General features: G+C 32.3%; 1 protein-coding gene across 4 annotated transcripts in view; it reads left to right on the top strand.

Moving 5' to 3' along the window:
* ERGIC2 (ERGIC and golgi 2) overlaps positions 1 to 23,369 on the top strand; it is a 36,428-nt gene extending 13,059 nt beyond the window's left edge. For 3 of the 4 annotated variants that reach the window (XM_004270885.4, XM_049694226.1, XM_033430162.2), the window contains exons 4-14: positions 556 to 602; positions 1,376 to 1,446; positions 6,357 to 6,397; positions 10,652 to 10,753; positions 11,962 to 12,057; positions 14,075 to 14,130; positions 15,034 to 15,132; positions 18,478 to 18,575; positions 21,380 to 21,542; positions 22,615 to 22,697; positions 22,867 to 23,369. In XM_004270885.4, coding sequence (XP_004270933.1) covers positions 556 to 602; positions 1,376 to 1,446; positions 6,357 to 6,397; positions 10,652 to 10,753; positions 11,962 to 12,057; positions 14,075 to 14,130; positions 15,034 to 15,132; positions 18,478 to 18,575; positions 21,380 to 21,542; positions 22,615 to 22,697; positions 22,867 to 22,929 — 919 coding nt within the window. In that variant the 3' untranslated portion in view covers positions 22,930 to 23,369. The remainder of the gene's footprint in view (positions 1 to 555; positions 603 to 1,375; positions 1,447 to 6,356; positions 6,398 to 10,651; positions 10,754 to 11,961; positions 12,058 to 14,074; positions 14,131 to 15,033; positions 15,133 to 18,477; positions 18,576 to 21,379; positions 21,543 to 22,614; positions 22,698 to 22,866) is intronic. The other variant, XM_049694227.1, reaches the window with a different exon arrangement.
* The last annotated feature ends 2,893 nt before the right edge of the window (positions 23,370 to 26,262 follow it).

The following is a 26,262-nucleotide window of genomic DNA, read 5'->3' as shown; positions in this document are numbered from 1 at the left end:
ACTTCAGTAGTTATGTGGTCTTAAGCCAGGCATTTATTTAAACTGCCGTAAACACCATTGGCTTATTTGTAGAACTGAAGCTATCTACTTTATAGGTCCATGGTAAGGAATAAAGAGGATAGTATTGGTAGGACATCAGGTACAATGCCTGATGTCTGGTATTTATTTGGTAAATAAGGAGAGAAAGGCTTTCAATTCCTAACTTTTGATTTTGAAAGTTTTGTATTGTTTAATGGCATAGTCTACGTAAGGTTTATGTAAACAGAGGTTAATACTTTTTTCTGAATTGCTTGGACTTACTAATTGTAGAATTGCCATTAAAATGAAGGATACTGTGTTAAAAACTTGTGAAATCAGAAAGACTTTTGGAATAATTACAAAATAGGATTTTTACTTTTAAAGTGCCTTTGTTTTGCCCATATGAATGCTATCCAAGTTCTAATTGACATATTTTATTCTGTATGAAGTCCAAGTTTTTCATAGATCAGTTGATTTATATTGATCATGTTTTGTTGATCAATTGGTAGGTTCTAATGTTTCCTTTTTGTCTTTTAGCAAATTGAGAATCAATATAGATATTACTGTTGCCATGAAGTGTCAGTGTAAGTACGTGTTTAACCTGATGATTGCATATATAGATTATGGTTTAAACAGTTGCTAGTAAAAAGTAAAAGCCACTGGTTGTTTTAACTTTATTTTTCCTTTATGATATCTTAATTTAAGAATACAAATTGTTTTTCTCCCCAGCTTGTATTCTTTAAATTTCTTCTCCATAAAGAGATTTAACTTTCACATTAGTATAATTAAAATGAAAGAAAATTGGAGGAAATTTTTATAAATCGAAGTTCTAGTTTAGGTATATCCTTTATTTCTTTCTTGTTTGGCATACTGGTTTTTACATCCACATTTCAGAAACATATCCTCTTTCACAGTTTCAATTTACTACCCTTTACTTTTACTTCTGCATATTAAAATACAGATCCAAATCTTTTGAGTTAATGATGATGTTACCCTTTTCTGTTTTCTTCGCTGGCTTCACTTAATTATACTGGTAGAAGTGGAAAAATGTTAATATGCTGGATAGATAATGTTTGAATCAGTATAGTTCTCAAAAATGAGGATGCTTTTTCATCTTAAATTGTGTCTTAAATTACTGCTTGAAAAGTAGAGACCAAGAATTCAGTAGTTCAGACAAAATTTTTTAAAGTGTGAAATCATTTTATCCAATTAAGGAAATTAATTTCTAAAAGATTTCATCTAAGAACAACCTTAAATCTCTTTTCCTTTTCCATTTATTTTTTCTTATGTTAGTGGTTAGTGGATATAGTTTGACTCTCAGCATAGAATATAAAACTTCTAATTCTTTTTTATGCAGATATTGGAGCAGATGTATTGGATTTAGCAGAAACAATGGTTGCATCTGCAGATGGTCTAGTTTATGAACCAGTAAGTTTGATTTACATGTTCTTTTAAATAGTATTCTTTGAGGAATTGTTCCCTTGAAGACAGTTTTGATATTTGCTTTTAATTTTGTCTGAGCTAGTTTTTTAAAAATATATTTTGTTAATTCAAAAGTAGTATACAGCATTGTAAATCAGCTATACTTCAGTAAAAAATGAAACAAAAACAAAACAAATAAACAAATATTCCATATTCTTTGTAAACATTTAGGGGGAAGAAAAAATTATATCTAATTACCAAATTATATAAATATAATTACCAAATTATATCTAAACCAAAGCCTTGTTAGCATTCTGGATAAGCCTCTATAATCTTATACTTATTTTATATTTTTTGTTAATGCTTCCTAACAGTTTCCTTTTCTCTTTTATACAGTTGCTATAGTGATGAAATTTTCTTCTTTTCTTCTAATGATTTGGAAATTCTATGTCTTATTTGTATGCTTCTTTTACCAAATTTAAGTTCTTAAAAACGTTTGAGCTATATTTCTCTTGTAATCAAGAATGAAGCATTATCTAAGAGGAGAAATTTCATATGCATTTAGTTCTTCCTCTCTCCTTCACACCTCCATTTCCCAGACCTAATGAAATACTGACATTCTCTTATTGTTTTCATAGTACAAGTTGTGTGTAATAGAATTAATTTGTTAGAAAACACCATCATATTACAGGGGCAGGTATCACATTACAGGGGTGGGTGATAACAGGTCATGATCAGAACTAGCCCTAAAGAAGCTTTAGAAAACAAAACATGGAACTCCCAGCTACTCTGCCTTGCTGACTGCTCTGTTGGCATTGTGGTACTTATGTTTACCCATGCATTCTTGAGTTGTTTTGTTTACCATTGACAGTTGTGAACCCTCTCTAAACAAAATTGCAAAGTGAAGACTAAAGGTGATGGAGGAGGATTAGAAGTAACTGAATAGGTGGAGGAGAAAAAAGGGAAGCTCTTAGTTCAGTTTTGATTACCAAATTATTTTTAGTTTACATGAACAAAATATATTTATGCCTTTTGATACACACTTTTAAAATAAAATTTTCTAAAGAAAAAGTAACTTTTGTTACTGCCACTCTGAACCACCCTACTTCCTAACTCCTGTATTGCCACTCAAAAAATTGATATCAGTAATTTTAAATGAGGTTAGGAACCTTACAAATTCAGGTACCATGTTATTGCATGTTAAACTATTATCTGGAAATTTAGATCTAGATGATTATTATCAGACACTAACATTTGTATTCTGTTTCATACTATTTTAGGAATAATTATTCAACTTTATGTTTTATTGCTTTTACTTTCTACCCTTCTTAGTTTCTTTATTTTTGTTTATCGTTTTGTGAGGGACTTTTTGTGACTTCTTTATCAGCAAGAATATGTGGGTTATGTTTTATGACAGACCGCCTATGTCATTCTGTTCTCAATACATGTAAGGTTGGCTGAGGATAAAATTCTTGCTTTATGGTGTTTTACACTCAGAACTTTATAGACATTCCTTTATTGCCTTCTGGCACAATTTTTTTTTTCTTTGTAGGTAACATATTTATCTACTTATATGCTTTTTTCTTTTACTTTTGAAATTCAAATATTTATCCTGTATATCCAAGTGTGGATCCCCTTCAGTTATTTTTGGCTTTTGATGGTATTAATGATCTGAAGTTTTAAGTGTTTTTTGCTTGTTTGTTTGCTTCAATGATGTTCAGAGTAATGGTTTTACCTCTGTTTTTTTAAAATTCTTATCAAGTGATGTTGAATTTCATGGAGTGGTTCTCAATATTTTTATCAATTCTTGCATAAGATGCATATTTTGAACTTTATCTGTGAGTTCTGGGAGATGACCTTGATCCAGCAGGATCAATCTTTTTTTTTTCAATGCCTTCATTATGTTTTAAAATTCAGTGATTATATTTTCCACCTTTGATATATTGCAGATCACTCCGTTTTTTTTCTATCTTCATGATGATAAATCTCATTGAGAAATAATTAGAAAAACTTCACTTTTCTTCTTCTTTTTAGAAATGGTATCACAAAGGAAAATTAGCCCTCGGACCTCAGATTTACCACTTCTTTCAAATTGATGAATCTTTTTGTCTATCTAGCTATCTAGCTATCTATTTTCTTGTTCATCTTTAGGATGGGAAAATAAATGGCCAGTTAACTGAGAGTTGAGATAGACTTGAGTTATGTCGGTTCCCTTTCCCTCCCCACCCCCACTTTTTTTTTTCCAGACGTAAATGAAAGGAGAAGGATATATAGTTTAGATATACTGTGTTTCTTCTAAGCAAAATTAGAGCTTCGGATGCTTTTGAAAAGAAAGGAGGAAGTCACATTGGGTTCAGGATGGCAGAGTAGTTCACCAGGGCACCCCACATTTCCTTTTCCGTATTTGTTTTGACAGGTTAAATTTAGCTAGGGTAATTCCTTTTTTCTTTAACTGGTGTGACTGTCCTCATTAGCAGCCAGCTGTAGCAGTAGTTTTGCTTAATTTAGAATACAGTCCAGGTCACATGTAAGCTGGGAATAATAATGCTGTGGAATGCCCTTTGTGATGTGGTCTCTGGCACTCGACTGAACTGCTAGAAGTCTTCTTAGGATGGTGACTGTCTCTTCCTCAAGTGTCTTGTTATCTTTTATCACCTGTTTTCCTCTGTTACTCTGAATTGGGGATTTACTGCTTACATGAATTTTCCTGTCCCATGAAATAAATTATGTGTTGGGCTCTTTTCTCAATTTAGTCTCCCTTGTATGCTGTCTTGCATAAGTTTTTGATAATTTCCAACATATGGATACTATTTAAAATGATTTAAAATAATGATACAGTTTGTGTCCTCATTTTTCTGTTTCTTTGGACATTGTGAGAATTTGAGGAGATAATCATCTTGAACTTATCCTCTAAAATTTATTTATGCTGTTTTTCTAGCATTCGCTCCATACTGAGTGTCTGTCACTCCCACTCTCTTCACGTTTATTAAGTCTCTGATTTTTTTAATAAATATTTTTTCTGGACAGCTTGTCTCTTCAGCTAGATTCTAAGCTCCTGAAAAGCAATTACTTTATTTTTTCTTCTTTATAGCTCACAAAATGTAAAGCATAATGCATTGCAGGTGAATATGTTAGAATTATGTAATTGTGGCAGGATCTTTGATTATTCCATTGTAACAGCTTCTGCCATTTCTTTCAATCATTTGTAGAAGAGGAAAGTTTTATTTTAATTTAACTGTCATGAACTAAAAGTCATGTCTTAGCCAGAAAGTTAGAAACTTAAAAATATGTAATTGTATATTTTTATCAGTAATTTTTAAAACGTTTAACAGTGTTTCTGGTAAGTATTCATTCCCTTGTCCTAATTTATATTAAAATATTTAAGAATTATTATTAATGTAAAATTATTTGAGATAATTTTTACTTGTTTTTAAATTTTCACTCATTCTTTTAATATGCAGTCTGAATATTAAAAACTTAATTCTAATAATTTTACTGGTTTCTAAACCATGCTCACACAATATGCTATGATAGCTACTATTTATTTAAAGAAAAGAACTACTTTTAGGGATGTGAGAAAGTGAGGAATCTGACATAGTTGGGTTTATATACTGACCTTCATTATCTGTGATTTTTCAAAAAATTTTTTAATCTTTTGAGTTCTTTTTTATATATAAAAAGGAGAGAATAATAACAAACTCACAAGGTTGTTATGAAGGTTAAGTGAGATAATGATTTAAGTAGCATAGTGCCGAGCACAAAGTAGGCCACTCAGTAGTTCTTTACCCGCTGTGTTAAGCACTATACTGAGCAGTTTGGGGAGGTCAAAGGGTGAATCACATAGTCCCTGCTGTCAGTAGTTTTATTCACAAGGTAACTGGGGAGCAGTTGCATGTAGCCTCATCTGTTTGCCATGGTGTGTTTTATAGCACTTTCTTTGTGTGCTGTGCTGTGAAAAAGGTTGGGAAGCAAGGTATAGACAAGTTCAGCAGGAGGAGTAATCAAAGTAATTTCACTGTAATCATTAACCTAGAGCAAGTGGCATATAGAATTTAGACTGACATTAGGGTCACAGTTACAGGAGAGGAAGGTTCCAGGTTGATATAATTAAATAACCAAAGGCACAGAGGTAGAACTGTCTGATGGAATGAGGGGTTAAAGAGAAAGGATTTATAGTGAGAGAGTAGTAGGTTAGGGCATGATTATGGAGGGATCATTAATAATATTGATAAGTTAGAAAGTAGAATTAATATGCCTTGTTATAAATCGCCTTTTAAAAATCAAAAGTGGACTTTTTGTTGGAAAATTAAATTGTGGGTATTGCCACAAACTGTGAGAAGTTTGCCTCTTTTCCTCTGATTCTACAAAGTAGCTAAGTTTGTCTTTGAATTGGTGAACATAGGGCCTAGATAAAATTTCTTGAATTATTCTTTCTTGATTAATACATTTGGGAATTATAGTGACATTGTTAGGTCATTTCAAAACTTTTTGATTTTATCATGGTATTTTCCTGGCAAGAATATGGGCTTTGGATGCTTGAATATTATACTTAAGCTGTATGTCTTTTTCATTTCTTCTTCTCTTTTAAATACTTGTTTCATGCTGGCATCATTTAAATGATTTTAAGTCTTAAAATACCATTTTGTACATGTGATAGATTGCATTGTATCCATTCCTATAAATGTAGATAACTGTAATAGAAAAATATTCGCAGTTAGTGAAATTTCTTTATACTACTTTTGAGTAAAATTTAAAATTTTTTAGTTTGACTTATGGAAGATTAAATGTAAATTATGAATACTTGTTTTTAATGTTATTATAAATTTGTTCCTTGGTCAAAGAAAATTTTAAAAAATTATGATATAAGAGCCAAGAGAAATTGACAGTGCTAGTGATTATGTTTTCCTTTATTTCAGGCAATATTTGATCTTTCACCACAGCAAAAAGAGTGGCAGAGGTAATAAGTAAACAAAGTATTGTGGTCCATAGAAATTAGGTCATGCTTTGTCTATTTTGTCTACTGTATATTATTCATAGATTAATATATTTATCTAGGCATTTCTTTGGATGAAATGTTAGCAGAATATAGTATATAATATAATCTTTACACTTTCAAAGATTTTATCAGATCTTAGGAAAGTCATATAATCTTTAATGCACTTTGAATCATAAATACATTTTAGTTTTCATTTAAAATTGTATTAACTATTTAAAAAATTTTAAAAGCAATATATGATCAAATTTGAATATAAAGGATATAAAGTGAAAGTAAAAGCCTCCTCATCATTCTCTAAACCTAGTGCCACTAACTGGTGGCAATAACCAGAGTTAAATTTCTTGTGTAGCCTGCTAGAAATATTCTGTTTGTGTATAATTTTCTACATGTTTCCATATTTGCTTATGTTATTTTTTTCCTAATACAAATGGGGTCATTCTATACATTTGTTTTATAACTTTCTTTTTCCAACCTAACCTTATATTTTGCACATCTTCCCACTTAAGTACATATAGTGGTACCTTTTATGGATAAGCTATAATTTATTTAATTGGATACTTATCGATGGGCATTTAGATTGCTTACAAAGATTCTAATATCAATGCTCAGTGAAAATTCTTGAATCTAATTCCTTGTGTGAATGTATATATATATATATATATTCCTCATGTACTTGAGTGAATATATGTATATGTATATAAAGTTTCTAGAAAAGAAATTTATCTTTTAGACTATATTTAATGTTTTGATAAGTTCTCATGACAAGGAAGAAAATTTGTAATGGTGAGGTAGGTGGTGGTTGTTAACTAAACTTATGGTGGTAATCATTTCACATATATACATCTGTCAAATCATATGTTTATACCTTAGTCTTATACAATGTTATATATTAGTAAAACTGGAAAAAAAATTTTGATAGATAATGCCAAACATCTTCCCCAAATAGTTTCATTTATATTCCAAAGCTATCAGTATGTGAGAGTACTTGTTTCTATACAACCTCACCAACAGTGGGTATAATCAGACTTTTTTTATTTTTGCCAATTTGATTGGTGAAAACTGGTATTGTACTTGTTTTAGTTAGCATTTCTTTGTAAATCAGTTTAATATCTGTGGATTATTTTTTTCCCATTTGTATTTTTGTGTGTGTGAAACTAATTGCTCATGCCGTATGCCCATTTTGCTTGGTTGTTTTCTTAATAACTTTAAATAATTTTTTGTTTTTTTTGTTTTGTTTTGTTTGTTTTTTGGCTGCTACGCTGTTTGGTCTTTGTTGCTACGCAATGGCTTTCTCTAGTTGTGGTGAGCGGGGTGGGGGGGGTGGGGGTGGGGGTGGCGCTGCTCTTCATTGCGGTGCTGGGCTTCTCATTGCAGTGGCTTCTCTTGTTGCGGAGCACGGGCTCTAGGCACACGGGCTTCAGTAGCCGTGGCTCGTGGGCTCTAGAGTGGAGCGCAGGCTCAGTAGTTGTGGCACACAGGCTTAGTTGCTCCGCGGCATATGAGATCTTCTTGGACCAGGGCTCAAACCCATGTCCCCTGCATTGGCAGGTGGATTCTTAACCACTGCGCCACCAGGGAAGCCCAATTTTTTGTATATTAAAGAAATTAGTTCTTTGTTTTAAATAGTTACCCCATCCCCACTCTTTTCTTTCTTTTTGTTTTCTAGACTATGTCTTATGCTTAAAAAGTCATTACCTAATTTAAGATTATTACAAAAAAATTTTTTTACCCATTTTTTTTTTTTTTTTCTTTCTAGTCCCTAAGTACATTTCAAAGGCCTTTCTCTTTTAATTTCTACTTTCACCATTTGGAGAGCTTTTAAAATTAAAGTTGAAACGAATGTATTGAACAAAATAACTGAATATTAGGTGTCTCTGGGCTTCTAGCGCTTTTAGTAGAGAGCCATCCAGAGATGAAATACATTACTTTATTCCAGAAATGTTAAAGTGAGAAGTCTCCTTTCATCTAGAATTTTATTTAGTGTTCAAGACTAGCAGTAAGTGAGAGAAGAGATTGTGTTTTTACTGTTAAAATGATAGACATTTTCCATCGTAGTAGAATTTTCTACATCCTTTTATATATGGAATATAAACTTGGGTATTTATTGGTATATTTGAGGCAGAAGTTATACACGTACACACACACACACACACACACACACACACAGTTTGGTGTCATCAACCTCTTTTCCCACTGCCCAGCACTAAAAGTTAAACTCTGGAAACAAAAGACACACATACAGCATACAGTTTGGTGTCATCAACCTCTTTTCCCACTGACCAAGCAATAAAAGTTGAACTCTGGAAATACAAGACATGCAAAAATATGAAGCTTTCAATTTCTGTTAGCATTAGATCTAAAGATTTTAAGTCTTTGTACATGTAAATCTGAAGATGGGATCTGGCCTCTTGAAGCTTCCTAGATTATCATGTTCTGCTTCTAAACAAATATTCTTGAATGGATTAGAGATGCCTAAGACCTAACAACCTGAATAATGTGCATACCAAAACGTTCTTTACCTGTAGAATTTGCTAAAAGATATTTAAGTTGTCTTTCAATTGTTCTGCTTTCTTAAAATATTTAGGATCCCAGTTAATCTCTTTCCTTTAGTAAAAGGAAATCTCAAAGCCTAGACATAGCCTTCCTGAGTACTGTTTTTTATTTATACTAAATTTACAGTATAAAAATGACTTTTTATTTTAAATAGGCCTGTTACCAGTGTTCTTAGTGGGTGGTACATACGTATTTTATCTTTATCTCTCGCTTGCACTTCTAAAAAATGTTTATTATATCATTATGATGGGATGTGAAATATATTCTGATTTACATTTGCTTCTTCTTTAAGTTCCTATGTTTGTTAATAATTTTTCCAAGTTATTTATGTGTGTGTATGTATGTGTATATATATATTTAAAGACTTTTTAAGAGTATTTTTAGGTTTACAGCAAAACTGAGTGAAAAGTACAGAGTACCCAAATATCCCCTGCCCCCACCCGTGTACAGCCTCCATTGTTATCAATACCCCACACCAGAGTAGTACATTTCTTACAATCTATGCACCTACATGAACACATCATTATTGCCCAGAGTCCATAGTTTACGTTAGAGTTCACTCTTGGAGATGTACACTCTGTGAGTTTTAACAAATACCTAATGACATGTACTCACCATTACAGTACCTGTAGTTTTACTGCCCTGAAAATTCCCGGTTTTGTCTATTCATCCCTCCTTTCCCTCTGGGTATAAATTTTGTACTTGCTGAGTTTGAACTGTGATACAGGTGACTTTGGATGTTAGTTATATAAAGATATAGATTAAAGGATATAAAATAGGATTATATCTAAAGATACAAAGTTATTGTTGAAAATGTTAGAAATATTAGAGAGAAGAAATACTTTTATTCTTGGTTTTGTTCTTCAGAATAAGTAATTTCATGAGTTATGTAAATAACAATTTTGTAAAAAAAAAAATCTTCAAGCAACTAATGTGTTTTTAGTGGCGAAGTATATTTAAAAAGAAGATCTAAGCATGAGTTCTCAAATGAATACTTTGTTCTCTATAATCCTATACCTTATATGCTGATGTTCTTTTTAAAAATTATAGGTAGAATATAATAGTTCGTTTAGAATGGTCTTGTCATAGGATAAAGTTCAGGTTTCTTTGGAAAAGGCAGACACTAGGTGATATTAAATGTCACTGTGGCCTGGTTTGCAATGAGAATTGGATGCTCCTGTGTGGATTTAACCCCCAGTAATCTGCCCCTTTAAGTCCATCACATCTATTATGTGGCCCCTTATTTGTCTCATTCTTTGTATCTGTAACACTTTATTCAGTGCCCGACAAAAACTAAGAATTTTGTTATTGCTGCGTGCATGCATGAAAGATGAATTTAGATATTCAGGTGAACAGAAGTTCTTTCTTGGTGACCCTGATTCCACCAATAATGGACATGTAATTAGTGTCCACACATTCATTACTGATGGAATTAGACAGACTTAAGGACCCCAGCTGTTACACCTCTAGCCATACTCCCTCACTTTTCCTGCTTTCAAGGAAATGACCAAAGAATACTTGGGACTTTATTTTAGAATAAAGTTATGTAATAATAAATGTATGGTTTAGCTAAGTCAACTACCTGTGTTATTTTTAAAATAGTGTTGGCTTTCTCTGTGTGTCTTACTGTATTTGTTAACTATTGCTTGTTTTTGTATTTAGGATGCTACAGCTGATTCAGAGTAGACTGCAAGAAGAACATTCACTTCAAGATGTGATCTTTAAAAGTGCTTTTAAAAGTGCATCAACAGCACTTCCACCAAGGTGGGAGATTTTGTGAGACTATTTATTAAGAATTTATTGGGGCTTCCCTGGTGGCGCAGTGCTTGAGAGTCCGCCTGCCGATGCAGGGGACATGGGTTCGTGCCCTGGTCCGGGAAGATCCCACATGCCGCAGAGCGGCTGGGCCCGTGAGCCATGGCCACTGAGCCTGCTCGTCCAGAGCCTGTGTTCCGCAACGGGAGAGGCCACAACAGTGAGAGGCCCGCGTACCACAAAAAAAAAAAAAAAAAGAAAAAAAGAATTTATTGTGACATAATTTTAGTATTGGTTTACTCCTCTGAATCTTATATTTCTTAGAGAAAATGTAATCATTCTGTATGATGAGATGTCTTTTTTTTTTTTTTGGCCGCACCGTGCGGCATATGGGATCTTAGTTCCCCAACCAGGGATTGAACCCGCACCCCCTGCTGTGGAAGCGCGGAATCTTAACCACTGGACCGCCAGGGAAGTCTCAAGATGTCTTTTTTACTCTTAAATTTATGGCCTATGATACTGATCAGGATTATCCCAAATATTATTTTCATTTTTATGTGTGTATGGTATACCTTCATATAAAATTGTACTAGGTTTTAAGAACAAATTAATTTCATTTACCATTATGAAGATGTGTAAAGTTTTGTTAGGAATTTCATCTTTTTATTTCACTTTTTGTCTCTTTTATAGATTAGAAGAGCTGATATTTGGAAATGCTATAATCATGAAAATGATCATTTAAATTTAAAAATATACAGAGGTTTTACAGTTGCTTAGGAAGAAAATGTTATTGTCTATTTGAAGTTAAGTGGCATGCCCTTCCCTTACTCATTCTTTTTCCCAACGCTTCCTGTCCCCTAAAGTACCAGAAACATGATAAAAGCATGTCTTTGTTGGACTAGTAATTCTTCACTTTTAATTTTTCTTCTCTCATTAGACTTAGTCCTCTGGTTAAATTTGAATGACCTTGAAATTTTATATTTGTGTAAATAATATATATATATATAATAATTATATAATTTTTTTCATTTTGTAGATGTTTTTTAATAAAAGTGTAGACTTCAAAAAACTGCTATTCTACTTTTGACATTTAGAACATTATCTAAAAATTGATCTTTAGGGATTTTTTTTTTCCCATCTATAAAATTTTCTCACCAGAAATATGGTGACTATATTGAATATGCTGTAAGTAATTCAAATGTATCTTGTTGTAACAGGGAAGATGATTCATCACAGCCTCCAGATGCTTGCAGAATTCGTGGTCATCTATATGTCAATAAAGTAGCAGGGAATTTTCACATAACTGTGGGCAAGTATGTTCTTTTCACTTACTGAAAATACTTTAAACAAGTTGGCAGTTTGGTTAAAAGTAAATTCTTTGTTAATCAAATAATATATAACTAACCACTAGAGAACTCTTAAAATGTATATTTTTTATGTCTTCAGCCTTCAACCTCAGGATAGAGAAGACTACTAACTTTAAAAACTACTGCTTCAAAACAAAAGAAAAATAGTCATGTCATATTTCATATATTAAAGTATATAAGTTGTAGGTAAATATGAATTAAAACCTTCAGCTTGCCAAGTTTTAGTAGCCAGAAAGCTCTTACCTAGACATTTCATTAATTTGTTCATTTTGTTGGATATTAGGTTTTTGTTTTGTTTTTCCTTTTGGTGATCCTCATCAAAATATGATCCCTGACCAGTACGAGACAAGTATTTTGATGTAGTTAGAAATATGTCTGGGATAAAGTTAAATTGGGTAAATGTTAAGGAAAAATATCAGACCACCTGCCTTCATGAGCAGAACCCAGCACAGAAACTGTCATATAATAAACACTTGGTAAATTCCTGAATGAATAAATAGATTCTCTGATTATCTCCTCTCTCTTTCTCTGCTTTTCTCCCTGCCTTCCTTCCTTCCATCTAGACTTGCAAAGCTGAACAATTCTTCATTGCAAAAGAAGAGTATTTTTTGAGTACTTGCTATGTGCAAAGTACCATGGTAGATACTAAAGATGAAGCAGTGAAAAACAGAGAAAGGGTTTTTCCCCTTATGATGCTGACATTCTGTGAGAGAATCTGAATTTTAAACAGTGAATTACACTAATAATTATTTAATTATAGTTGTATTGAAGTTATAAAGGAAAACTATGGCTGATAAGAAACTATATAACAAGGTACCTGACCTACTCTGCAAGTCAGTGGAGGCTTTATTGAGGGAAACCTTTGAACACTAATGGATGGTTAGGAATTTTATATATAAAAGGAGAGAATGGCATCTAGACTGAGGGAAAGGCCATAAAGCAGGACAGAGCGTGGCTGGAGATATTTTAAATATATAGAGACAGCATTAGACTTCTATGCAAAATTATTTCAGTGTTTACAGTGATCAGATCAAATCAGGCATTTGCTTTGTCTTTGTTTTGTTTTTTTGGCTGTGCCACATGGGTTGTGAGATCTTACTTCCTCAACCAGGGGTTAAACCCGGGCCCTCGGCAGTGAAAGTGCTGAGTCCTAACCACTGGGCTGCCAGGGAATTCCCTGCTTTGTCTTTGTTATCCCACTCTTCTTAACATTCATGTTTTGTTGTTTTGTTACTGTTGCCAGGGCCTATTCTCTCCATCCCCAACCTGTAGATGGGAACCTTAGAACTTCTTGGTATCATATAGTCAACAAATGATAGTTGGCTCAAAGAAATTTAGAAGGTTTTATTGCACTTCTGAATAAAAACAATATCCTACTCCAAAACTAACTGAAAGAGGGAAACGTTGACAAATATTGGAAGAACTTCTATATTTTGGCCTTTGTTCTCAATTTCACTTACCTCTCCATGTGATAACTCATATTATCAATAAGAGAGGCCAAATGGAAAAGCATTTGGTTTGTATCCTATCCTTATCTTATCTGGGATTTTGAAAATAGGGAATGTCAACTCTAAACCCCAGTTAAGCAAAATGTTATCTCCTAGCAAAAATACCTGGATTCCAAAAAAGTACTCAATTACTACTATTATAATTTGAATTTCATTAATAAGTTTGTAAAAATTTGTTTTCTCTCTTGTTATGTAACTACATAATATCTTCAGTTTTGCATCTTGGCCCACAAAACCTAAAATATTTACTGTCTGACTCTTTACAGAAAACGTTTGCCAACCCCCAGTTTATTGCATTACTGAGATGAGATTTACCTACTTAAATCATGGGCCAAGTATGTTGTTATATTATTTTATACTAAGAAAATTATATAACTTAGGAAAGATCCCCTTTATGATTTTAATTAGTTATGTATTTAAATGTTATTACTTTAATCTTTTTTTCCTCCTTTCAGGGCAATTCCACATCCCCGAGGTCATGCACACTTGGCAGCACTTGTCAACCACGACTGTAAGCAGTTTCTGAAATTTCTTTCTGTGAAGATGTTCTTGCAAAAAAAGTGTGTTTTTTAATTTTCAGTGCAGGTGCGAGGTAGGGCTTTGGAAGTGGGGTATGCCGAAAGAAGATATCTAAAGGAGAAAATAAATGATCTAACTTATTGACTAATCCATTTTCTCTTGTCTTTAAGCTACCTATATTTCTTTTTAACCATAGCTCAGAAGTAGCTGAGGTAGGGAGAAGCACCCTTGGTGTGCTTTATATCACTTAGTACACATTTCTGCTAATTTTTTTTTTTTCTGATAGTTTTTACAGATAGTGAAGAGAATATATTTGAAACTTGTTTAAATATGTAAATTTAAATATGGACATTTACACACATATATAAAGTATTCAAGTTAGTTTTGTGTAATGATTATCATAAAACTTAGTTTTTAAAGTCTCCTTTAGACAACAAAAACAAGTAATAAATTCCATAAAAAACAAGTTTAGTTACATAAATGTGCTAAAGCAATAGTGTGTATTAAAAATATATCTGATCAGTTTCATGGACATCATCTCAGTTCTTCTAACACAATCCTGTTTCTATATGATGATTTGGACTAGAAAAGACTTATTTTTTTGTTTATCAGAATTAGATGTCATATTATTTCTTAGATATTAATTTGTATATAATTATGAAATTTGCGATATAGCATTTTATCAGAATGTGTTTACCTCTATACATATAATTCCCACATATTTGCATGCATTTTTCTTAAAATAATATGTTTTTAAATACTATATTATTATACCAGCAGATTTTAGATATTTTCATTTGAGAATAGGTAAGAATGTGAACTAATCTGTAACATGTAGTTTTGAATAATTTAATTTCTCTACTTAATTTTTTTTTTTTTTTTTTTTGCCTCTTAGCTTACAATTTTTCTCATAGAATAGATCATTTGTCTTTTGGAGAGCTTGTTCCAGGAATTATTAATCCTTTAGATGGAACTGAAAAAATTGCATTCGATCGTAAGTATTTAATAATTACTGTTGGAATTTGCATGTAAGCAAATAGTTCTTATAACTTTGATATTAATACATTTTAAATAAACCTCTTCCTTAACCCCCTTGTAACAGATAAACGGATAAATCTTGAAGTGGTTTAAATGGCTGATCATCTTTAAGTGGAGATGTGTGTAAGAGAATTTGTTCTAGTAGTGGATGAATTTTAAATGGTAAAAAGTGAGCCATGGAACAGAACAAGAAATTAGTCAGAAGTAGTGAGGAGAAGGAGTAGAATTTAAAGGCTCTCTAAGTATATGAAAGGTTAATGTGTTAAGAGGGCATAACTGCTTTTCCATGTTCAACAAAGAAAGAATAAGAACAAAAGAAAGTTTGAACATTATAAGAAAAATTTTCTTCTTTGTGTAGATTCAGAGTTCTAAAATCTATACAATATTTACCATATCAGAAACCTGTCTAGAGAATTTTACAAACATCAGAAACCTAGAGTTCTTCTAGAATGGTTTGGTATTAACACAGTCAGAAGTAGTACAGATACCTTTTATTACTGTTTGTTTTAACCATCTATTCCATTTAAAATTTCAGTTTATGCAAATATGGATGGATTATTAAGGAAATAAAAGGTTTTTTGGTTTCTGATGTTTGTTTTTTGAAGATTTTTGGTTGCCTTTCTTCTTAAATAGTCATGTTATATGCCTTAAGGACGTCTAAAGCTTCCTGTGCCACTAGGAATTCTAGCCTTTGCAAAACTGTAATTAAGGATTTCATTTTGTATTAATTCAAATAGATTTATTAATGTTCTTTTCAGTATTTTACTCCTTTAGCATAGTGTTGTAATCAGATACATTAAACATGTTTTATTTAGAATTCATGAGTATTTTATGTTTGTGTGGGAATGTTTCACTCAAGGAAGCTTGAGAGTACTAAATTTGGAAATGTGTGAGTAGAAACATTCTGAGAATTACAAGCTTTGTTCTGTGTAATCTCATCTTTAAGTATGTGTTCATTCTACACCAAAATACATTAAATATTACAAGAGATGCGCAATTGAAAACATGTTGGTTACTACTTTGTTTCAAGATGCTGAAATGAACTATACATTTTTGTAAAGAAGCAGATCTAAATATGAACAGATTAATTTTCAAAAGGCTCTTTAAATTTACATGTTCAGGAAGACTAAAAGGTGTTTAGAATTATTTTATAAAATGGCATGAGATGAATGTCAGTAGGTTATTCAAAACTTTAAAGCAGGTATACTCTTCTCCTTACTAATATATGTTCTATTGGGCCTCTTTTTCGATAAAGAAAAAATTCAGCATTACAGATCTGTTGGATTCAGGTAACTACCCTCTCCTTCATGTAGGAATTTTGAGGGGATTACCTAGCAGTGACATGTTTAATGCTGTGCAGATTTGGACAGACCTATAACCTTTGGAACAATTTGTGGCTTGCAACAAAATCTAATGCAAGAGCATTTTCCCCCTGCCTGGCCATTAAGTTATCTAACAGACTTGTATATTAGACAAATAGGTCTTCAGCAGTTCTCTCTCCATAGCTTAAAAGGTTTCCAATTTTCCCTGTCAAGTTTCTTTGACCCGCTTTGGCTACTGTTCATTGCATTGGACTTCATTCCGCACGTGGTGAGATTTCCTTTGTCTCTCATTTTTTTCCCTCAAGTCTAATTATCCCACCCATGTGTACAGCATTGGTTATAACCTCACCACTCTCAATTTCATCTTCTTTTTCATAAATACTTCATACTTGAACACCTTCTTCTCTGCTCATTTTCAGCTTATTTTTGTTTATGACGTAATAGAGATATTTGTAAAACACCTCAAAAATAAGCACAGATTGAGCAGTTCACTTTACATCAGAGAACAACTCAAAGGATGAAAGATCATCCACAATTGATAAGCCATTTATTGGTGGTGGACAAAGTTGACACACTTTTGCTCTAACATTATCTGTGGTAATATTTAGGATTTAAGTTGAAATTAATAATAGAACTGGCCAAAAACTGTTTTATGTTTTTGAAAGTTATAGTGGTACAAGTGGTAGTTATAGTGGTAGGTGAAATAAGAAACGGTGAAGTTGAAACAGGCTTTGCTTTATTTTGTTAGAAACTTGTTTAATGTTAGTGTTGAAGAGACCATTAGTCTTACCTTTCCCTTCTATCTACAATTTTAACTTTCCCTCTCCTATTCTGAATTACAGTGAGATAAGAGACAGAGAAATTGAACTGATGGAAATAAAAATAAAAATTAATTCATGCTAGACACATGAAAGTACATACTGTATACCTCCATTTATATGCAATTCTAGAATAGGCAAAATGAGTCTGTAACAATAGAAGGTAGATTAGTGGTTGGCCTAGGACCAGAGGTAGAAGGGATTGACTGAAAAGGGGTTCAAAGGAACTCTTTGGGGTGATTAAAATGTTTTATATTTTGATAGTGGTGGTGATTGTATGGATAAAAACATTTGTCAAAATTTATCAAACCATACATTTAAAACTTATATATTTTATTCATGTACTCAGTTGTCATAGACAGTTATCACCATGTGACGTGAAGTACATCGCAAACATAATGAGGCCCTATTCACTTAACCTAGCTGAAACTATAGATAGATGTATCTAGTTCTAAATTTTCTAGAATGTAGACCTAGAGAATTAACATGTTTTGTATTATGTGAACTGTTAATTGCTTAAAATTAATTAATAATTAGTAATATACTGGTGTTTATGACTTGTATTAAACCTATAAATGCCTAATGACTATATAAATATGATCATTTTGATTACGTAGTAACTCCAGGCCATCATTGAGTAGTTTCTTTGCTTATTTTCCTACTGTAGTATTGATTCTTTGTATTTATCCAAAGGCTACATTTTGGTTTATATATCCAATAGCTAATTCAGTTTTGGTTTATTTATTTCTGTTCAGATATTAGTAGAAACTGAAAATGTGTCTTGTGGTGGTTATGCTATTATAACTTTATTTTTATTAGTTTCTGTACTATAAAGAAATGCTTTTATTTTCCATATTTTATAAAAGGATGGTAATGATTATAAAAGATATCTAACTAGATAACTAGCTCATCTTTTTTGACATCTTGTAATAGATGTGTGTGTGTGTCTGTGTGACTATTTTATGCTTACTGAGAACCTGTTTTACCAAATGTGAATATATTGCTTTCATTGATTCTTTTATAATATTTTTTTGTTAGACATTAAGTTATAAGTAGCATTAAATTTCAGATTAGATGTATTTAATAGAAGGCTGATGTATTTGGCAGTAGTTTCATTGCACTGGATTGATGAAAAAAACCTACATTTTGTTTTTATTCTAGACAACCAGATGTTCCAATATTTTATTACAATCGTGCCAACAAAACTACATACATATAAAATTTCAGCAGACACCCATCAGTTTTCTGTGACAGAAAGGGTAAGTTGAATCCAACTGGTAAAATTATTTTTTTAAAGCATTTTATAGTTCCGCTACAAAATTAATTTGGAGTTTCAGGTAATGCCCTCCTCCATTTAAAATTTGAAATGCATTGACATTTTATTTTAAGTTAATAAAATATCAGAAATGGGTATTAAGTATGTTTTAGAGTAAGAAAAGAAGTAGATTTAAAAAATCTGGAATGTTTTCCATTCAATTAGTAAAAAATTATTAAACTATGATATTAATTATTTTACTCTTAATATCTTAATACTTGTTTTCCCATGTACTGGTATAAGCAGTTTTTTTTAATCTGCCAGCAGATTTTCTGGTTTCTCTGTTACTTAATTTTTACTTAATGTATCTACCCTGGAACACGCATGGTTATTGTGACTCAGATAGCAGATTTAGAGGGTTTGCCTTCCTAATTTAGGGCTTCATATTCATTTGATTGAGAGGACAGACGTTCTGCAACCTTAGGGTGGAGTGGCCTTATAAGTAAATATTGATAATGAGAAGCAGAATTTTGGAATTGGGCAGTTTAACAGATTTCTCACTTACTCTGGGACCATGTTTTCTTTCTTTCTTTCATTCTTTTTGTTGTTAATTTTTTATTTTTATAAGCTATGTTTTCTTATTGTGTTCAAGAATGGTGAATATTCAAATACTAGTATCCAGAAGAATTCCAGAATTTAAGTGCTTTTAAAAATTTGCTTTCGGGCTTCCCTGGTGGCGCAGTGGTTGAGAGTCCGCCTGCCGATGCAGGGGACACAGGTTCGTGCCCCGGTCCAGGAGGATCCCACGTGCCGTGGAGCGGCTGGGCCCGTGAGCCAGGGCCGCTGAGCCTGCGCGTCCGGAGCCTGTGCTCCACAACGGGAGAGGCCACAGCAGTGAGAGGCCCGTGTACAGCAAAAAAATGAAAAATAAAATAAAATTTGCTTTCCTCCATATGAAATTTTCCTTTGATAGTCTTATAACTTGTGTTGACTGTGTCCTCAGTAATTGTAGAGTTTTCCTTATTCTTGGGAAACTAAATACTAAAGTTTTTAGGGGTGAAGTGTCATGTGTTTATAACTTTTCAAATGGTTCAGGAGGAAAAATCAAGTATGTGTAACTCCGTGTGTGTGTGTGTGCGCGCATGCTCACATGCAGAGAGAAAGAGAAACTAGGCAAAGTGTCTACAAGTATATATTGTGCTTTTTAGCATTTCTTTATGGGTGGGGAGATAACCATTTCTCACTAAGGTTGGCAACACCTGAAGGTCAGGCAGTCTACACAGCAGCACGACTTTGGGGAAAACAGGCATGCATACATTGCTAAGGAAAATGGCATAGTCTCTTGGAAGGGAGTTTGGCAATATCTGCAAAATGACATATGCATTTACCTTTTGACCCAGCAATCCCACTTCTAGAAATTAAATCCAAAGATACGGTGGAAAAAAAGTGATGTTGTATATGAGATTATTCGTTTTGTTACTTGTAATGACAGAAGACTAGAAGCAACCCAAGTGATACATCGACACAATGGAGGAACATGCAACTTTAAAAAAAAGAGAGAGAAAGATATCTATATACTGATACGAAATTATCTCCAGGATGTATTTTAAATAACAAAAATAAATTAACAAGAAAAAAAAAAAGAATCACAGAGCATTTGACCTTTGTGGGATGTGTTAGTACTGATAGGACAACTACAGTGGTTGTATTTCACTTTAAAAAAAAAAGGAGTAACTGGAGTTGGTAGAGTGGAGGATGAGAAGGACAGGGCTGACCTTCATTGGTCCTAGACCAAAAGCGAATCATTATGAGTCTTTTGTTATGTAGACACCGTGATCCCTAAAACAATATCCACTCACATAGGTGATGACAATATATTTATAATTTTGGCAAAATATTGAACTTATCAGAACTTAAAGATGAAGTCACTTTATATTGGAAACTTGATCAATGGCTTATAAGGCTCTGTTGTGCTAATAGGCAAAGAGGTTTTCTAATGCCCACATGAAATTGTTTTAATTTCCCACGTTACTTGTCTTCCTAAAGCTTGCAGTTTAGTTATAGCTTAGTAAAAACAGGTAGGGCCTGACACAAAAATCATAGCAAAGCACTGTGGTAGCATAGTTGTTTCATGCTATAATAGAAATTTGCAAACTTGAGTTTTGAAGTGTAAACAGAATGGAATGAAACAATATATTCTCACTCAGTGTGCACACTGTGGTAGGTTTATAATTTTAGTTACGCTCCTTTCAAGAAAAATTTCCTTTAAAAACTGAACCAGTAGCTCAGATATTGATATCTTTCAAATTAATGTATTATGTTTTCTTCCTGTACTCCATCTCATATAGTTTAAAATGAACAACAGCAATTGAAATTGGTTTTAAATCTTATCATTCAAATGACAGGAAGTAGATAGAATTATTTTGTAAATGCTTAGCAAAGAAATAATACAAAAAGTATGTCAAAATAGGAATGTAGTTTTCATTGATTTGGTCAATGAGGAATGTGCCATATAAACTCTTGAGTTTAATAGAAACCTTGTAGATGTAAAGTGACCTTTTTGAGAAAACAGTAAAAAGTGATTCTGTTCTTTTGATTGCTTCAAAAGCTAACCATACAAAGAATACAGAATAATTTGCTTATTTCTGGAGAGCTTGGTCTAGTAGGACAATTCATAAAGAGATTTGGATGTCCCTCTTGTTCAGGAGGGCTGGAGGGCTTCATATTGACTGTATACAAGTAACCTAATGATGTGAATCCTGTTTGTCTCTTCCTCCTCTCTCTCCCCTTCCTTTTGCCTTCCTTTAGGAACGTGTCATTAACCATGCTGCAGGCAGCCATGGAGTCTCTGGGATTTTTATGAAATATGATCTCAGCTCTCTTATGGTGACAGTTACTGAGGAGCATATGCCATTCTGGCAGTTTTTTGTAAGGCTTTGTGGTATTGTTGGAGGAATCTTTTCAACAACAGGTTAAGATTCATTCCTTTTTTTGTCTAATTTCTAAAAGTTCTGCTAACATTAAAAATCAAGATGCTTTTACTTAAAAGGGGAAAGAAATATACACATTCTCATGTTTTGATACTTAAAGAACTTTTTCTTTAAGATTTAATTTCAAACCTCAAAAATTGTATTGTTTAAGCGTTACACATAACTAAGTTCACTGCATTCAGTGATTTATGGGAGATTACTTAGTGTGCTAGAGAGAGCCTAGGATTGGACCCAAGTTCTGTCATTTACATGGTGATAGCTTTGTGTAGGTCACCTAAATTTTCTGAAATTGTTTTCTCTATATAAAAATGAGAATAATAATATCTAACTTGCAAATGTGTTATAGGATTAGATGAGAAAATGCCTAGAAATAGTAGATACTTTGAATGTAAATTTTCTTTTTCAGTTAAGGTATTTTTAACTGTACACAATGTAAAATTTATTTTATGGTATGTTGAACTATGAAATATGTGAAACCAAATTTTTAGTCAGTAATGTTTTTATGACTTTTGGTCTTTTCGGCGTAAGATTATGAGATTCTCTCAAAGATAACTTGCAGAATTGTAATTGTGAAAATTTGATAGTTTAGTATAATAGATAAGGAAACAGTTCCTTTTTTATCCTAACCTCTATTTAATATTACATGGAGTTTATATAGTTTGAATTATATTTTTAAAATGGATGAATAGCTTTTCTTATGAAAGTTTTTATCACTGCTTTATTTAGATTCATTTAAATTTATGGTGCTAGTAGTATTTATTTTTCAAAATTGTGTAGGTGTGAGACATATTAAGCACCTTTGAAAAGATTGCTTTGTCAAGGTCATGAATTATGTGGCTTTGTGATTTTGAAAAGAAATTCATTTATTTTAAAATTCAATTGTCTTGATATTTTTGACTGTGGAAGTGAATAAAGCAAACTGTTTCCTTCCTTATCTATTCCTTTATAATAGTTTTTTATTCTTACTTACAAAATTAGGAAATGAATAACTTAGGAAGAAATTTCATTAAAAGCATAATTTAATTAAAAACATAAACTTATTTTTTATTACAGGCATGTTACATGGAATTGGAAAATTTATAGTCGAAATAATTTACTGTCGTTTCAGACTTGGAGCCTACAAACCCGTCAGTTCTGTAAGTGGTGTAGTATAAATGGTGCTGATCTCTAAGTCATAGTATCATTGTTAAATCTAAATAGTAGCTCTTGGCGCCCAGAAAGAAATTGCCCAAAATAAAGTGTTGTGTTTAGAGGAAATAGTGTAAGGAATAAAACTAATGCTTCGGTCTTTTTATTCCTCCCTAGGTTCCCTTTGAAGATGGCCACACAGACAACCACTTACCTCTTTTAGAAAATAATACACATTAGCACCTCCCAAGTAAAGGAGAAAAACTTTTTGTCTGAGATGTAAAACCTTTTTAATAATAAAATATTGTGCAATATATTCAAAGAAAAGAAAATATGAATGAGAAGCAGGAATCACCCTAGGGGAAAAAAAAAAAAAAGAAAAAAACCCAAACTGAAATCCTATGTGTGTTGTGTCTGTTACAAATGTCCTAGAAGAAATTATACAGCTAATCTAATCAGTGAATAAGCCCAACTGGAATATTGCGTTGAAGATGACCCCTTCTGATATTTTCATAGCAACGGCAGTATCGAAATCAAACCTTGCTTCTTGATGACAAAGAGCCTGAAGGAAGAAGTCAAACCACATCTAAAGAAAATGGCATTGATAAGTGCAAATGTTTGCATCTGTTTGTTTTTAAAAGATATGATGTCAGAATAAAATATGTAAAACATGTGGAAAACTAGTCTAGACTTTAAAAAGTGTGGTCAGGTCACATTGTTAATAAAGGAAGAGAGGGTGGGGCCCCTGTGTTATAGCCATATTACTGTTAAGCCATAACGACAAGACCATTTATCCAATAATTCAGTCTTAGGACGGTTACTGCTTTTCTTTAAACTCTGGCGATTGACTTTTCTGATCAGGGCAGGGTCGTGAAAGACTAAGGTGAATTCTTACAGGGGCAGGTACATAGATGCTATAATATGTAACAGAGGTATCATTCACAAATTATATAGTGGGCACTTATACAGGGAGAAGAAAGCACATGTTTTAAAAAAATGCTAAGTTTCCTAATCTGATCCTTATTATTGGTATACTTTGGGAACAGGGGGTGAGTAATAAAAAGATCAACTACTAATGATGAAAATTACCAGTCTGTAAAAGATTAAGAGGATAAGTAGCATATTTTGTGTGTGTTGTGGTGAGTGGGCAACAGGGTAACTTTAAATAAAATAGAAGCATGAGGCAAATATTTAAGTAAGACAAGATAATGTCAGATCTGAGAGATTATAATATTAAACAATGTCCGTTAAACTGTAAAACTGTATTATGAAAGAAGTATCTGCATTCAGAATGTCCTGAATGTGATTGATTTTGTATTAGATTGTGTTGGTCTAGCTTTCTTACTATTTAAGGATTGATTTTAAATTTATACACTATAAAAGATTGAAAATAATGAGAGGGGTATATCACTCAGGTGCTGTTAAAAACTAAATTTGGAATATGTGTGCCAATATCATTTTTCATTTTGTAATACTTAATGATAGTAGAGGAATCATCAACCAGTCTTCATGGTTTAAGTCATTTAGGGAAATGGGGAGACAAAATTCCAGGTAAGTAACAAGGCCAAGACTAAAAGACAAGATTTAAAATGGTGGTTTTTAGAGAACAGGCCATCACAAGTTAGAGTTTTTCAAATTGCATTCTTTTCAAAGGTAAAAGAAAAGTCAAACAGTTGGGGCAGATAATGTAATGGAGAGAAGGAGAAATACTGATAAAACTACTTTTCATTCAAGCTTATGTGGAATGGTATTTTGCAGATAATAACAAGTGTCATTGTTTAAGATATACAGTTTATCACTGAGCCATTAAATTAACTGATTAATATAGGTAACAAACATGCTTTGAAAGGTTTTTGAATTCAGAAGATTCCAAATAATGAATGGTCGTCTCCGTATTTCTCATTTCTTTTCTACAGATATTATTTCCAATGAAGGTAGACTAGGAAAAGGAATTTTAATTAGAATTAAAATTTTAGCTGTTTTAGACTGAATGTCGGTTCTGTGAATCTGCTTGTCAGAATGTTCAATTAAGTTTCAGGGTTTTTTTTTTTAATAGGAGGAAAAATGTTGATTTAGAATTATTTTCTTTCAGTTAGGATTATGACAGTTAAGTATCTTTAAGAAGGATTTTAAAAATTATTCTCGTACTTATATATGATTTTTAATTGTTTCTGTGTTTTCCAAATACCATATTAAAATTTTAATGGAATTAATCTGTCCCATTAAAACTGACTATAAAAGGAATTTCTTTGAAGCAAAATCCTACTTTGCCATTGATTTCCATTTAAAATTTAAAATTTAAGAAAGGTTTCCACCTGAAACTCCTCAAATAGGGTCAGATTTGAGGCAATCAAAGTATTAAGATTCTGACCAGCCCATTGTATGATGAATGATGAAGTATACTTGCATGTTAGGATTTATTAGGAGTTTTTGACCTCACCAAGTGTTTCTTTTCCATTGCAGAGAACACTGTACTGGCCTATTATGTAGCCTTGGTGTGTGCCTGGGGTGCCTCCAGTAGGATACCCAACTTTATTACTCAATCCTCTTTATTAGGGCATTCATAATATCTATATATATATTCCATCCTAAATATTTTTAAGAGTTGAGATCTCAAATTATGTGAAATGTGTTTTTTTTTAAACTGTGTTTGCATATATTGGCCTATAAAAGGAGATGAAACGTTTAGGTGAATAATTCTCTGCTACAGTATTTGTACACCTCAGACTACCTCCTGGTAAAAGCTTAACTCAATATGAGAAATACAAAATTATTTCTAATTCTCAACTTAGGTGATTAATACTACACTTTTCTCGTATACATTTTATGATATAAAGCACTGAATTTTTATAATAAATAATTTACTAATGCAGACAAAGTTTACAATCTTTAACTAACTTTGGAATTCATAAAGGAATGACTAAGATCTCCTAATTTTTTAATGGTATAAGTAGACATATGTTATGCGTTGTCTTTTTATGTCTTAGGTTAGTAATTCAAGTAACAAAATAAATTTATATGCAACCCCCTTGCTTCAAAATTTAAAATTTTGAATCTTAAACTTCAGTTCGAGATGCATAATTTTGAATGTTCAAAAATTACTTAAACATGACTCTTAGGATCTTTAAAATCTCATCATGCCCTTTAACATAATACTTAAGTTCCTCCCTTTCTATTTGGAGCTGTAGCAAACCTTCAAAGTGAGTCACCTTTTGTCAGCACTATCCAAATAGATCACTATTTGTTCACTACCTTATGGTATGATGTCTGGAGTAATATCCAAGTAATTTCTTTATTGTAGTTCCCCCCCCAGCCCTTTTGAAATATTTTAGTGACAGTATCACTTATCATTATTTTAAGAGTAGGAAACAAACTGCCTTGCATTTTTTGGTTTTCTTGTAGTTTTTTTATTGTGTTGTTTTAAGAGAAAAAAACCATAAAAGACTCATTTAGTGTCTCAATCCTGAACATTTGGACTCTAAATAAAATAAATTGTACAACTTCTTTGTCCCTTTATGATCATGTACCCCCAAATAAGGCTCAGTTCCTCATATTTTTCTTTTTCCTTCTAGG

Source organism: Orcinus orca, chromosome 11 (assembly GCF_937001465.1).
Source record: "Orcinus orca chromosome 11, mOrcOrc1.1, whole genome shotgun sequence".
Taxonomy (NCBI): Eukaryota; Metazoa; Chordata; class Mammalia; order Artiodactyla; family Delphinidae; genus Orcinus; species Orcinus orca.
This window is presented reverse-complemented; position numbering and strand designations above follow the sequence as displayed.